The following is a 16,129-nucleotide window of genomic DNA, read 5'->3' on the forward strand; positions in this document are numbered from 1 at the left end:
AAAGAGGGATGGTGGGAGGACATTCTGTCTTTGTCACTCACTCATCAGCTGGTGGTGTCGGTGACTTCGGTCGGGCCACTTTTAGTTTCCTTGGGCCTCAGTTTCCTAATCTGCCAGACTAGGATATTGATGATTAAAGCACCTAGTTGTTAAGAGGATTAAGAGAGATAATGTGTGGAAAGTACAATAATATCTAGCATAGAAAACAAGATAAATGTTGATTATCTTTTCTCTTCTCCTTAGGTGTGTAAAACACAGTTAACTGGCCTCTCTTTTCTGGATGTTTCTTCTAAGGATACTTAATTCACCTTTGGGTGAATTTTGGGGGTAGGTCATGATGGGACAAGTTTTTATCTAGATGCCAGGAAACCAAGGTTTTGTAGAAATTAACAGTCCTTCTTAACTTAAAAAATAACTGACTTCAAAGATATGGCCATGCACTTTGCATATTGACTATGTTGTAAAGATTAAAATGTAACCTGGCAGTGTTTACATCATGTGTGTAGTTAACTCAAGCAGTGTAGAAGCCCTCTGACATGAAGTATTTAAAATCTTTAGAATTTACTATTTGTAAGCAACCTTGAAAGTCCATGGCATTTAGGAATTTAAGCAGACATAAACAATGCAGACTGTGGCAATGAAGATTCCTGAAGCTAGTTTTTAATTACAACTTACAATCGATACCCACACCAAAAAGCAACTTGGGGGGGCGCTTGGGGGGCTCAGTAGGTTAAGCATCTGATTCTTGATTTCAGCTCAGGTCTGATATCACATTTTGTGAGATCAAGCCCTGTATTGGGCTCTGTGATGACAGCAGGGGGCCTACTTGGAATTCTCTCTCTCCCTCTCCCTCTTTCTGCCCTTCCTCACATGAGCTCTCTCTCTTTTTCCAAATATTTAAGTAAATTAACTTAACAAAAAAAAAGCAACTTGAATGACTTACTCCACTAGTGTGTATAGGAATTCATTTGCAGTAATATGTGTTACCCCCAGGGATGTGTGTGGTAAATACAGCTCTTCTCTGAAATGTGATCTGAGGGACACCTGGGTGGCTCAGTCAGTTAAGCATCTGACTCTCGATTTCATCTCATGTCGTGGTCTCGCGGTTCATGTGTTCGAGCCCCACATCAGGCTCTATGCAGACAGTGCAGAGCCTGCTTGGGATTCTCTCTGCCCCTCCCCTGCACATTCATTCTCTCTCTCTCAAAATAAATAAACATGAAATATGATTTGACAGATATGGAACTTAATACCTGGACAGAAGCAGCTAACATTTTCAAGCAATTACTTCGGGGCCAGGCCCTGTACTAAATACTTACATGAAGGATTGGACTCTAATCTATATGGATACCTTGGACAAGAGCCTGGGCAGTGTTGCACAGTGGTGAAAAGCATGGTCTCTGGAGTCTGAAATACCTGGGTTGGTGCATGAATTCTGTCTCTATCTGTATGACACTGGGAAAGTTATTAAACTTCTTGAAATTTCAGTTTTCTCACGTGTAAAATGGAGTAAAAATATAATGGCTACTTCATGTGATTGTCAAATGCATTAAATAAGGTGATGAAAGCTTACAAAGAACCCTAGCTCTATGTTTAAACAATCATTAAGGGCTTAAGGTGAAAGCTTAAACTTTTTTGTAACGCTTTATTGTATGTTATAGGAAAAATTATATAATATGGTAGCTTAGGAATCGGAATTTGGGGAGGGGTGGTATTGGAGTATACACTTCTTCAAAGACAGGAAATAAATACTGTAAGTGTAATATGTGCTTAAGGTGAACAAAATAGCTCTTTATAAAATATAATGATTTACAGACTTGTTATGGCTCAAATATTTGAGACATTCTACTAATTCAATTCTAGTTCTGATATTTTAATTGGATTGAGGAGGGCAGCATTGAGAAAAAGATGAGAATGTCTGGTGTGTACTTTAAAAAAAAACATGGGAGTGTCTGGGTGGCTCAGTCAATTGAGCATCTGACTCTTGATTTTGGCTCATGTCATGATCCCAGAGTTGTGGGACCAGGCCTGAGTGGGGCTCTGCAATGAGTATGGAGCCTACTTAAGATTCTCTCTCCCTCTCCCTCTACCCCTCTTCCAGTTCATACATTCTCTTTCTCAAATAATAAATAAATAAATAAATTTGGCTCAGGTCATGATCTTGCAGTTCGTTAGTTTGAGCGCCACATTGGACTTGCTGCTGTCAGCCTGTCAGTGCAGAGCCCACTTCAGATCCTCTGTCCCCCTCTCCTGCTTACACTCTCCCCCCAAAATAAATAAATATTTAAAAAAAGCATGGAGACCTATTTCCACCAATGTAGTTTTTGATGCAGCTTTTCTTGAGTTTTTCAGTTCACAGTTTGAATCAAGATCCTGTAATATACAAAGCTCTATTGTATTTATTTAAACCCAAGATATTTGCATAGGGTTTTCAGGATTGTGCCTATCACAAAGCTGCAGCCAGAGCTAATCAAGCCAGTCTCAGCGTGTAAACTATGTTTTTTAAGAGTTCCAAGTGATTTCACTACTGCAGCATGTCAAAACCTCATCCCAGACTCCTGTCTGCCTCATCTCCTAACACACAATGCATTGGTTCAACCTTGGAAATATAACCCAAATCTAAGCACTTCTGCCCACACCTTCACTGCCTCTCCTCTAGTCATAGCGCCAACCCCTTGCTGGACTACTGGAACGTTCTTTTATCTATTCTCCCGTCTACTTTTGTCACTCTACTATATATTTTCCATATAGCAGCAGAGTAATTCTCAGCATGGAAGTCAGATCATGGCATGCCTTGTTCAAAGCCTTCAGGAGTTTTAAATATCTGAGCAAAATACACAGTGTTTACACCCAGCCCTCAATCTCATCTCTGAAATAATTTCCACTCCCTCTGACCTGCAGGCACACGAGTCGCTTTGTTCTTAGGCAAACACGACAAGCACACTGCTGCCTTGGGGGGCTTTGCCTTTTCTGTTCCCACAATATTCTTCCACTTCCTTCGGGTCCCTGCTTAATAGTCATCTGAGGAGACAAGCCTTTTCTGCTCATATATGCCCGTCTCCATCATCATTCTCTTACCACTCTCCTCTGCTTTATTTTGCTCTTCAGTACTCAGTTTCCACCTTATTTATACATTTATCTCACTTTTTCTCTATCTTCCCCAAAAGTATGCCCCGTGAGAGCAGGAAGTTTATCTGGTTTGTTCACGGTTATCTTGCCAGCACCTGTCACCACATGGTAGCCACTCAGCACATTTGTTGTTGAATGAATTTTTCTGAATGAAGTGGAAAGATTGAGAAAAGCAATTTACTCAAGGCTGGAACAGAGGCAGACTGTGCTTTGCTGATGATCACATTAGTTATTCTGAATATTAGGACTTGCCCCTCATTTCCAACCTTCCACTTGCTACAGACTCAAGTTGCTTCTTGCATAGGGTACTGCCTTCAGGAGTAAACCAGAAGGACAAAGTGGAGAACTGAGATTCCGTTGTCCAACTCATCACTGTTCTGGCATCAGTTGTGTGCTTCACTGTGTCAGAACCACATCCCTCTCCCACATCCTTGGTAACCAAGGATCAGGACAACCACATGCTCCTGAGGCAGTGGGCTGGGGAGACATGACAACAGAGTTAGGGGCACTACCTCAGGAGCATCATGACAGAGTCTGTTCAGCTGCTCTTAAGCCTGCAGAAAGCCTGAGGTCTTTCTACTCAGTAGAAATGGGAGTTCTCCGCATTAGTCCTTCTTAGATTTGAGGTTCCTTCTTTGCAGCAATTAGGAAATTAAATAAGCACAATGCCTCTTTAGTGACCCCAAGAGGCACCTGTTTAGGGGCCTTCAGCCCCTGCAGCCATGCTATTAAAATATATTATCCCAGGAACCAAAAAGTTGGCAGTATCCTGGCTGCATTCATTATTTTATTCACTCTTTAGGCAACATCTATTTATTGAATACCTGCTATATGCTAACTACTCAGCCACATGCTGCGATTTAGTTAGGAATCAATTAGACATGGCCCCTTTCTAAAGGAACTGCTTATCTGGCAGGAGAAATAGCATACAATAGTAGAGCTGGATGTGTGCAAATCAAAAGTAAATAGTGTTCCCTAAGAATAAAAAACACAGGGAATTGATCCCACTCAGGGACATGATGTTTGAGCTGAAAGCTGAACAATGATTAGAAATGGGAGGAAGAAGTAGAATGGGGAGTCTGCAGGGAAAGAGACAACCTAAGCACAAGCCTGGTGTGGAGGGAGCACGGCACATCCCACAAGTGGAAGACGGTCTGTGTGAGGCTGATACCTTGTGGGAAGTGGGAGAGGGCAAGAAGGCTAGTTAGAGACTGAAGAAGGGGCCAGATCATGCAAGCCCTGCATAGGTCTTTATTATGTTGGTTTTTCACCTAAGAACAATAGGAAGTCTCTGAATGGCCTCAGGCAGGAACACTGCATGATCAACTTGGATTTTTAGAAGTTCTGCCATGTGCAGAAGGGTCTGAAGGAGGACCAGGCATATGAGAGATGACTGTTGGGAGGACACTGCAGTATGACAGACAATGGCACATTTAAGCTTACATACAAACCCTTTTGTTGCTCATGGTACAGATGTAGGGGGAGAAAGAGGAGAAGTGCCTCGACTCTGAGTCAGAAAGCAATGGAAGGGATAAAACCAGTCTGGAGGCTCTGAAAACAGCTGTATTGATTCTGCATCTCATTTTCCAGATTAGCTTGTATTTTCTTTGTAACAATGCTTATTTTGCCCACATTTTACATCCACTCTGCCCTTACCCAGACTGCATCACTTTGGTACTAAGTTGGCATACTTTGCATTCCATTTCTCGACAAGCCTTGGAAAGGAGGTACAACAGGGGTCCTCTGATCAGCTCAGCAGACCCTCAGAGTCACCTTTACCTTGAAGCCCTCAGCCAACCCTCAGAGGGGATGAGTTAGCTGGATTCTGGAGATGAGGCAAAACGGCTACATTGAAAATAATTCATTTCTACTGGTGATATGTCCTATAATGGCTGACATTATAGACCCCAAAGCATCATAACTGACCTGTTAAATTCTCTTAATCAACAAACCCTGGTGTAAATTCACCTTGTCTTCATTAAATGTTACACTGTGGGGAAGAAAACCATAAAATTTCACTTGTTAAGGTAATTATGAAAGGCCAAATTATTTTTTTCTGATTCATATTTTGCTAATACTTTATTTGCACTAAAACTGCCCTTGTTACAGATGTTCTAAGGACCACAACAGAGTGTTATAGGTCGTGACACCTTCCATTGACTTCATCACACTGATCTCTGTGAACAGCAAATACCAAACTGGGAGAATGTGGCACAGAAATATGAGAGAAAAATCATACAAATTGATGGAAAAGTGGATATACTATAATGAAATTCAATAACTAAAAAAATGTTGAGGAGCTAAAATTATTACCATTGATTCAATGATTATTTTATGTAATCATTCTTCATTCAAAATTATCTGAAATACAATGTTTATGTAATTTATATTAATGGCAACTCAGAGCTCCATCAGAAGTTCTTAAATAGGGATCAAATGTGCCCTGGAAGGATTGTGAGGTGGCGTTTGGCAGAAGGGCACGCTAAGCGAAGGAACTACAGGAAATGGACGAAGCACTGGGATCGTTATTTCAATTCAATCAGAACTGTTGTTATCAATTAATGTATTTCTTTCAGGTATGGAAGGTCAATATTTCCACTGAAAAAAAGAGATATCTGACTAAAAATATTAATGAAACAAAGAAAAGCCCCTGCAAACTTACCTAAACCAGCTCTCTCGGGGATTTCTAACTCCAGCCATAAAGGAGTAGCCAATAAGAGACCCACTCTCTGGGGTTCCTGCGATGCTCAGTCAGTTAAGCTTCTGGCTTTGGCTCAGGTCGTGATCTCACAATTCCTGGCTTTGAGCCCCACATCAGGATCACTGCTGTCAGCACAGAGCCAGCTTTGGATTCTCTGCCCCTTTGCCCCTCCCCTGCAAGCACATTTGCGCCCTCTCGCGCGCAAGCACGCACGCTCAAAAATAAACATGAAAAAAAGAGAGACTCACTCTCCTGCTGAGAACAACTAGAAATACAGCATAAAAATAATTTCCTTGAAAGCATGAGACAACTGCCAAGGGAGTCAAACCACACTTGCTCAAGAAGACATGTTCATTGAGGGTCCCTAACTTTGTGCATTTCACTTTTCTTCCAAACATTTGCTAATTCTGTGTTGAAAAAGAAACCGAGACACCACATAAAAGGTAGTTGCTGAGAGGAAGATAATTATTTAGAGTTTCCAACGATCTCATAGATCTGGAGAGGCAAACACTGGAATCCAGGACATCCAAGAAAGCAAAGGTCTCAGAGAGAAGGGAGGTTCAAAGACTGGCACCTGGTCACAGGTTTTTTGTTTGTTTGTTTGTTTGTTTTTATCCTGTTAAGATCTTTCTCTGTTACATTACACATTAAAAGCATTAAAAAAGCAGAACCATGTTTTCAACCATATCATGACAGGAAAACAAAAACTGGAGAAATTGCTTCAGAAATAGGTTGAGATACTTAGTAACACATCTGGTCCTCGGCTGGCAGCCCCATTCCATATTACGGGGGTAAAAGAAAGGTAGCTTAAACCTAAAAAAGGTTAAACTAGGCTCAGATCATGTCAGTCTTTGGATTGAAATGGTCTATCTCTCTGCTGTTTTTTTGTTTTTTGTTTTTTGTTTTTAGTTTTTAGCTTTTATTTAATTCCAGTTAACATACAGTGTAATATTAGTTTCAGGTGTAAAATTTAGTTACTCAACACTTCCATACAATGCCCGGTGCTCATCACAACATCTGCTGCCCTTTAGGGTACAGTGAATACTTTCTGGAAAGAGAAAGCAGTAGCCTAACTACAGAGTTGGAATGTTGGTTATCTGCCAAAATTCATGTGTTGAAATCCTAATGCCCAATATGATCATATTGGAAGTGGAGGCTTGAGAGGCTCTAAGGTCAGGAGGATGGTGCCCTCATGAATGGGATTAATGTTCTTACAAAAGACTCCTGAGAGATCCCTTACATCTTCCACTATGTAAGGACACAGCGAGAAGGCACCCAGGAAGAGGGCCTTCACCAGAATGCATCCATTCTCCTGCCTTGCCCTTGGGACCTTTCAGCCTCCAGAACTGTGAGAAATAAATTTCTGTTGTATATTAACCACCCAGTCTGTGGTATTTTCTTCTAGCAGCCCAAAACACTAAAACACAGATCCTTTATATTTTTTCATACAAATGTTTGCCATTCAATAAAAAATTACCTAACATGTTTTTTTAAAAGGCCATAATCAAGATAAAAATCAAATAATAAAAACAGATGCTATAAAAAAAAGTCTGCCTCCATTTTGGAAGTCTCATAGAGCTCCATAACAGCTTAAACAAATTCAAATTCAATTAAATGAAACATTGCACATTCCAGTCATCAAACATTAGGGGTGAATCATAATTCACGATCTTACTCCATTTTGAATGTTTGCTGACACCTCTTAAGCCCCACTCTTCCCCCTTTCCATCTTGCCCCACAACTGGGCAACCTCATACAAAAGCCCACCTTTTTTTCTATGCCAAAAGGGAAGTTTGAACCATTCAAACCCCAGGTCACACATGGAGGTCTCGACCCCAGTCCACCCCCCTAACAAAATAAAACCCAAAACCACTTTCTCTTGTTTTTGCTGAAGCTACTCAGGACTAGCTTGTGTGCCTGCTCTGCTCTTCCTCAAAAGTCCTTTTTTATGTCTAATGAACCCGCTCACCCCCTCTGTTGGTATGCTGCATCATCAGTCTCTAAATGCAAGCCACTTTTTCTGTGTGGGTGGGGAAGAGTTGCCCTCTGTGGGGCAACTATAAAACACAAAAGAAATTGACCTAAATGTTGGAGTTCTTTGATTTGGACTTTAAAAATAACTATGATTAACATATTTTTTTTAAAGAGATCTAGTAATGAATTTTACTAGAAAACCAGAATCAATTAAACAAAACAAGAATTGGCTATAAATTTTAAAACAATTGAACTTAATAAATCAGTTTCAAGAATACTGGACACAAATGGAAGCAGGATGAGTGAGCTAAAAATTAGGTCAGTAGAAAATAATTAGATAAAAGCATAGCTTAGGGAAAAATTAAGCCTTAAATGCATATATTACTAAAATAAAAAAGGCTAAAAATCAATAATGTGATTGTTGATTTTGGAAACTTAGAAAAACAGTAAGTCATACCAGAAGAAAGCATAAAAACTATAAAAATAACAGCATAAATAAAATAGAAAACAAAGAAAATCTACAAACCTTAAAGCTATGTTATAAAAAATAATATTAAATTTATAAACCTCTTGCAGAACTGAGAAAAAAAGAGAGAAGGCACCAATTAGCACTATAAAGAGTAAAAGAACTTAAATAATAATGCAAATACAGATTCATTTTTACTTTTAATGTTTATATATATTTTTGAGAGAGAGACAGACAGACAGACAGAGCACTAGCAGGGGAGGGGCAGAGAGAGATGGAGACACAGAATCCAAAGCAGGCTCCAAGCTCTGAGCTGTCAGCACAGAGCCTGACACAGGGCTTTAACTCAAAACGATGAGATCATGACCTGAGGTGAAACTGGATGCTTAACCCACTGAGCCACCCAGGCATCCTGACACAGATTATTTTTAAAAGGAGAATATTATATATAATTTTATGCCAAATAACTTGAAAATTAAATAAAAATAACAAATTCCTAGAATACAATTTATGAAAGCTGACACAAAAAGAAATAGAAAATTTTAATGGTCTTACATTTATTAAAAATAATTGAATCTGCAATGTGTAAACCTTTCCTCAAATAAATACCCAGGCTCAGGTTGCTGTATCGGTGAATTCCTCCAAACATTTAAAAAAACTAAGTAATGGCAGGTTTTCTGCTCTTTTTTTTTTTTTTTTTACTCTTTTTTTGAGGAAAAGCATAATTTAGATACCAACACTTCTGAAGGATATTAACGGAGACAAAAAGAAAAAAAACAAACATTTAATTGTCTCAAAATGTGCAGAAAACTTGCTTGATACAATTCTATATTCTTAGTGAATGAGCAATAAAAGGGAACTAAATTAATCTGATAACATTATCTACAAGAAGTCTAGAAGAAACAATACAATTAGTAATAACACATTAAAATTTTCTCATGGAGATCTAGAAGAAACAAAAAAAAGTCTATCACCACAATATCATACTGAAGGTCCCCACTAGTACAACAATGAGAGGAAAAAACAAGGTATAAGGATTGGAAAAGAAGAAATATAACTGTCATAATTTACAGACAGCATGATTGATATAAAGAAAATCCAAAAGGAAACAGTCAAACTTCTGGAATTAGTAGGTGGATTATCAAAGTCAATGGGTATAAAATCAACATATTAACCAAATTTCTCATATTATAGACACAAAAACTAAGGTCTAAAAAGATGCCCATTTCTACACAAGTACTTTTTTTTCTTTTCTTTTCATGTGTATTTATTTATTTATTTTAGAGAGACAGGAAAAAAACAACAAAACAAAACATGATCAGGTAAGGGGCAGAGAGAGGAGACAGAGAATATGAAGCAGGCTCTGGGTTGTCAGTGCAGAGCCCGATGCAGGGCTCAAAACCATAAACCATGATGAGATCATGACCTGAGCTGAAGTCAGACACTTAACTGACTAAGCAACCCAGATGCACAATAAGTACTTTCAAAATTAGAAAACTAGTGACTTTCAGCCCAGTGATCCAGCTTTGTTTTTTTACATGCATACATCAGCAATATAGTACTTGTTTGTAGGACATAACCTACAGAAATGTTTTTTTATTCTAGTTCCTCTCCAATCAGGCCAGTCCCACCCTAGTTCCTATATTATCTGGGCATGGAGACATTCCACAGTGCTGCTGCCTGCAGTGACCACTCAGGGGCAATAAAGGGAATAACTGAGGGAAGCAAAACAATGATTTTCTGAACCATGGGGTTCTGACTGACCTCAGCCTTCTGCTTCTGCCACAAGTTGAGGGTCAGGGATCACTCACAGTGGCTGGTCACCTCTACAGTGAATCCTACAGATGGGATGAGGGGAAATGGTGACTGGGTCCAGGGTCTATCATAGGAGAAGGGAGAATGAGTAGACATGAGGGCTACTTCGGCTCACATTTACACAGGACATCAAGTTTGAAGCTCAAGTGTTATCTCAAATGAGGCTACATACAGGATTTCGGAATGACACAGACAAGAATGGAAATAGGATATGTTTATCACACAACTTTGAACTCATGTCCCTTCTTTCTGTCCACAATGTCTACAACACATCATTAATTAATCATTTCTATAAGTTTTGCAATTATCTTGTAAACAATGAAGTTACATTAATGTGATGGTCTATCTCTATGTTAATACTACTATTTTATTACATATGAATATTTAAAACTTTTGTAGCATTCATTCAGCATTATTTCTTTTCTTCTTCTTCCTCCCCTTCCCACTCTACCCCTGCTCTTTTTTTACCTTCTCTTTCTCAAAACAAGGAAGGTCAACCTTGAGAAGACTCTGGCTTCCTCAATGGCTAAGTGAACTCCTGCAACATGTAGGTGGAATGTGAGGGGTGATGGAGTTCTTGACTTGCAGGTGGACACAGAGCTAGAGAGATTGCCTTGATGTCATAAGTAGGTCTAATTTTAGTTCCAGGCTGGTGTTGCCTCAAGACACTGGGATTATGGAGGGAAGTTCAAGGGTTCAATTGTTCCAATACTCTGGCCCAGGGTTTTGCACACTCAACTTGTTGACTGTTGTCATGGTGAATTAAAGTGGGGATATACCAGAGTTTTGTTGTTGTTGTTTTCAAGTGCTTACAGCCCGGCCCTGATAACTATTCCCTAACTTTGCCAGGATCTTCACCCCTCCTAGACTCTTTTCTTCAAGCACACACACTTTCTATTTAACATCTCTAAGTTTCTAGTCAGTCCACATCACTAAATCCAACCTTTGCCAAGCTTTGGTTTTCAGCTCCTAGATGCAAGCAGCCTGGTTATCAGTTTACTTTCATTTTATTGGCCTTGAATAATATTTTTCCAATATTACATAGCACAATTCTGCATTTATAAAACAACCTCCACAGATTTCTCTAACACATAGAATATATTTACGACTCTGAAATTACACTCCTCCAACTGTCCCAAGATCTTTCATCAGGAATCCCAATATCTCTTTGGGGAAAGTGAGATGCTTTTTTCACTAGCATATAATGTGGCCAGCTAATCTAGGCTGAGGGGCATGGAGTGGAGAGAGGGATAAGGAGGAAAAAAAGGGAAGCATTTAAACCTCCATTCGGCAATTTTAATTCTATTCTCTCAAATCAAAGCTAGCATTCGGCACTTTGGACCATCCCTTCTACCTCTTCTGCCTCAGCCTCTACCTATTGTTCAGGAAAATTAGCAGATGCGTTCCAGAACATGTTTAGAATTGTGATATAGAGAAAGGAAGGAATACTGATAACCTGCTTCTGGTTAGCAGATGGAATCACGAGAAGGTTTAAAAAAAAAAAAAAAAAAGGCAGCATTCAGGACTTTATTTCTCCAGGAAAACCAGAAAACCGTAGAAGGGCTGTCTACTGAAACTCGAAAGGGAGTGTGTAGAGACTAAACCCATCAATAAGTTCTACTCTTCAGGCCTCTCCTGACTTACCTCCACTAGCTTGTTGGCATGCTCACGGAAAACTTGGGCATATTCCTTCACTTCCTTTTCGTTCCCACTCTTCGCAGCCTCAATGAGAACTAGCAAAGGGACGTTGGTTTCCAAGAAAGAATCAGATATGTGATCCATCACTGCTTTCCGAAGCTGCAGTAAAAACAAAAACAAAACACACACAATTAAGGAATAGAAGAATGGTATTTATGAGTCTATTACTCACTTAGCAATATGGATTAAATTACTGCCTGAGAATAAAAAATTTTTCTAAACTCTGCCCGGTTCTCATTATCCATGGAAATAATGTCTCAACTGTTTTTAATTTTCCCAGTGCTTATCGTATCAAAAGAAAACAGAGATGATTGATACACTGTTCTGAATTAACTATATTAAATGTTAATTTGAAAGTTACATATGTGGCCTTTAGCTTAATATATTATAGGCCCTCTCCTAAAGAAAGTCTTTTTTCCTCCTTCATTGGCCCAAATGTCTCCCTTCAGGAAGTTTTGAATCATGATATAGCTCAAGGACTCAGAACTTAGTTCAAGGCTCATTAAAAACGGAGAAATGTAGGCATCAACCAGCAAATGGGGACAGCTTTAGATAAGGGTTGGGCCTTGAAGCTACCCTTAAAATCTTACCGTTTTGCAGTAACCTGTCCTTTCTACATACATTATTTGACTTTGATAGAGTGAAAACATGAAACCTCTCATAATCTCAAAAATGTTTCTGCACAAGTACTATGATGAGATAGTTGCTGTGCTCCAGAAAGAAGTACTTAGAATTATTCTTTAAGGTAAGTAAAAATAAACATATCCGAATATGTAACAATGCATAATTACATATCATTTCCACATTGTTAAAATGGGAAGCAGGGCAGCTGCATGAAAAAAAAGAAAGAAAGAAAGAGAAACTGTACCTGAATAATTACCTCAGTGCTGCTTTGTTCATGATTTTCAGGATGTGTACAGAGAGAAAACACCCAAATAAATGCAAGTGAAGATGGTAAACAATGTGTATGTTTTCCAAACAAATGTACCTATTGAGGAGTATTCAGGCAAATCTTTTAGTAGGGTGACACATGCATATCTATTATTGGTCAGAAGAAGGAGAACTTTGAACAAATTACAAATTTCCATTCCTTTTTGCACAAACTACTGTAAGATATGTTTGTGTGCAATATAACTTAGGTTTGGTTTACCTCTGAATTGGGCTTGGTATTTCACCATATAAAATACATAAAGCCTATGCAAAGTTAATATTAATTAGTTACTTATTTGGCAGCATGTGTTAAACTACAGCTCAGGAATAATGTTGGTTATGGGTGAGCTCATATATTCTGGATGCATACAATGTGGCAGATACTCAAGTAAGATCTTTACATACTACATCATTTAAATTTTTTTTTAATGTTTATGCATTTTTTTTGAGGGAAAGAGAGAGATAGAGCATGAGCGGTGGAAGGGCAGAGAGGAAGGGAGTCACAAAATCTGAAGCAGGCTCCAGGCTGCTATGCTGACAGCTCTGAGACTGACGTGGGGCTCGAACTCACCAAATGCAGGATCATGACCCAAGCTGAAGTTGGATGCTTAACCAACTGAGCCACCCAGGCACCCCGAGATATTACATCATTTAATCCCCTAAACAACACCATGAGATAGGGATGTTTCTTATATAAGTTTTTTTTCAAATGAAGAAAATGGGACTGAGAAATATGAAATAATATGCCTATAATTATAAGGTAGCAAGTGGAAGAGCCCATGGCCAGAAGGTCTGAAGGGAAGAGTGCAGTGAGCACTTAAAATTGATCTGCCAAGCCTCTCTTCCAGGACAGAGTCCCACATGAAGGAGAAACTATTGGAAGTATAATCAGATTGAACTTGACAGGGGCAACAGAGGTAAAAGAAAAAGGCCCAGAGGAAGTGGGGAAGTGAGCAGAGAGCCAGGTTATATCACCAGCCAAGCAACCATATTTTTTAAATCAGACAAAAATAACAGAAGTGAGAGCTCTGTAAAGCTAGAATAGCTAAGTCCATCAGGCCTCTTTCTAAACCTTCAAGGAAAGTGAGTTCACATAAAAATGAACAACTTAAAATTATTAAGGTCAAAACTCATATAAAGTTATTATAAGAAAAATAAGAATAAGGAATATAATATTCCTTATACACAGTGAAACCATGCCAGAAACATATACTTGTAACACAGATTAAAACTGTAAACTACTATCTCAAATAAATTCAAATACACTAAAAAATTATATAAGATATTAAATAAGACACAAATTACAAAAAGAAAAAAATATATACAATGAGGTCATGAAACTTAAGAATTATAAATTAAAGAAAACTCTTTCTTTTAAAAAAAGAAGACTAAACAAGAATGAATAAATACAATAGCAAATGCCTTAAGAGAAATGGAAAGAGAAAAGAAGGAAAAAATTAAAATCCAAAAGAAATTCTTAGAAAAATATTTTAAAAGATTTAAGGAAAAGTGACAAATACTGAAGATAGACAAAAAAAAAAAAAAAAAAATATCAGTATTTGGCTACCAGATGTCCCTGAAAAAGAAAAGCAAAACAGAAAACAAATGCTAAAAATCATAATTCATGAACACTTTCATATACATATAAATTACATTCTGAAAGAATATATCATGTACCTAGAAAGACTAATGCAAACTGTCAGGCAAAAAAACTGGATTCTAAATAAAAACAGGGGAAGAAATCCTTGTGTGTTTAGACAAATAGAACAAATGGCTCATACAGGAAAGAAAATCAAATGATCATCAGACTTTTCAATAGCAAAGGTTTATGCCCGAAGAAAATGAAGTACTATAATTTAAGATACTCAAGGAAAGAAAATGTGAGTGAAGAATTTTACAGCCAGCAAAACTGACTTTGAAGAATAGAAGGCACAGACAAAATTTGATCATTGTGCAAGAACACAGAAAATATTGTTCTCGTGAGACTCTGTCAGAGAATCTGTTAGAGAAAGATCTTTAACAACCAAAATAACTCAGAAAACATCAGCATGAAACTGACAGTGAGCATTAGATATATACTTGTTTGTAGAACTAAGAATATATGATGTTTAAATGAGGGAGATTATCGTATGAAGCAGCTACATGGCTCTGGCAATGAAGATACAGTATGACACTGTAAACAAGAAGAAAAAGGGAGTAAGATGTACAAAAATATTTTATCTGTTTTATGTAATTTTAATTATGGTGGTAGTATTACTATTAGTGTTCTAATACTATTGTGTTTAAAGGCAGAAGAAAGCAAACGATTAGTCATGAGAAGTTATCTCTTATCTCCTATGCTCTTGTTAATGAGGAGTAATGGTGTGGAAGAGAGAAGGTGAAATATAGAAGAAGTTTGGGAAAAACCCTATATTCCTAGATCTGAAGAAGAAATGTCAATATGAACACAAGATTTTAAAACACACACATACACACACACACACACAATTTTCCAGTTCTGTCCAATGAAAAGGCCTAAAAACAATGGCAGCCCAATGGCAATGAACACTGTGAAATACAATTTTCCACTAAAACAAATCAGGGCTTCTTGCGGAAATGGCTAGAACTTTGAAGCTGAAATATACCAAAAGTCCTGAAATATCTTATTATGCAAAGAGTTATCAAAGACTACTAGGGTCATGTTAAAATAACTCAGGAGCCCCTCACTTGGCCAAAGATTACACATTTTGAACTTCACAAAAGATTAAAATTCCAGTGGATTGAAACTCATCAAATATATTTAAATACATGAATTTATAATGACAACAAAACAAAACAAAACAAAAGCTGGTTACCTTTAGAGGCTGTCAAGGAACCAACTCATTTCTCTTGAAAGAATCAAGACTACATCTTGCCTTTCCTATATGAACTGAAATTCCTTATGAAGAAACTTTATAAACTTACTCAACTTAAATGAAAACAAAATGATAGGATATCACCTAATAAATGATAGGATAATAATAATAAAGTGTGTCCATCACTTGATGGACATTTGGACTCTTTCCATAATTTGGCTATTGTTGATAGTGAACTATAAACATCGGGGTGCATGTGCCTCTATGAATCAGCACCCCTGTATCCTTGGATAAATTCCTAACAGTGCTATTGCTGGGTTGTAGGGTTGTTCTATTTTTAATTTTTGGGGGAAGCTCCCCTCACTGTTTTCCAGAGTGACTGCACTTGTTTGCATTCCCACCAACAGTGCAAGAGGGCTCCTCTTTCTCCATATCTTCATCAGCATCTGTTGTTTCCTGAGTTGTTAATTTTAGTCACTCTGACTGGTGTGAGATGGTATCTCAATGTGGTTTTGATTTGTATTTCCCTGATGGTGAGTGGTGTTGAGCATCTGGTTGAACGTGAGTGTTTGTTGGCCATCT

General features: G+C 38.1%; 1 protein-coding gene across 5 annotated transcripts in view; it reads right to left on the reverse strand.

Moving 5' to 3' along the window:
- The window catches only part of CTNNA2 (catenin alpha 2), a 1,103,782-nt gene that overhangs the window by 227,478 nt on the left and 860,175 nt on the right, over positions 1–16,129 (reverse strand). For all 5 annotated transcript variants that reach the window (XM_058683538.1, XM_058683541.1, XM_058683540.1 and 2 more), the window contains one exon: positions 11,730–11,882. In XM_058683538.1, coding sequence (XP_058539521.1) covers positions 11,730–11,882 — 153 coding nt within the window. The remainder of the gene's footprint in view (positions 1–11,729; positions 11,883–16,129) is intronic.

The sequence above is a fragment of the Neofelis nebulosa genome, chromosome 9 (genome assembly GCF_028018385.1).
Source record: "Neofelis nebulosa isolate mNeoNeb1 chromosome 9, mNeoNeb1.pri, whole genome shotgun sequence".
Taxonomy (NCBI): domain Eukaryota; kingdom Metazoa; phylum Chordata; class Mammalia; order Carnivora; family Felidae; genus Neofelis; species Neofelis nebulosa.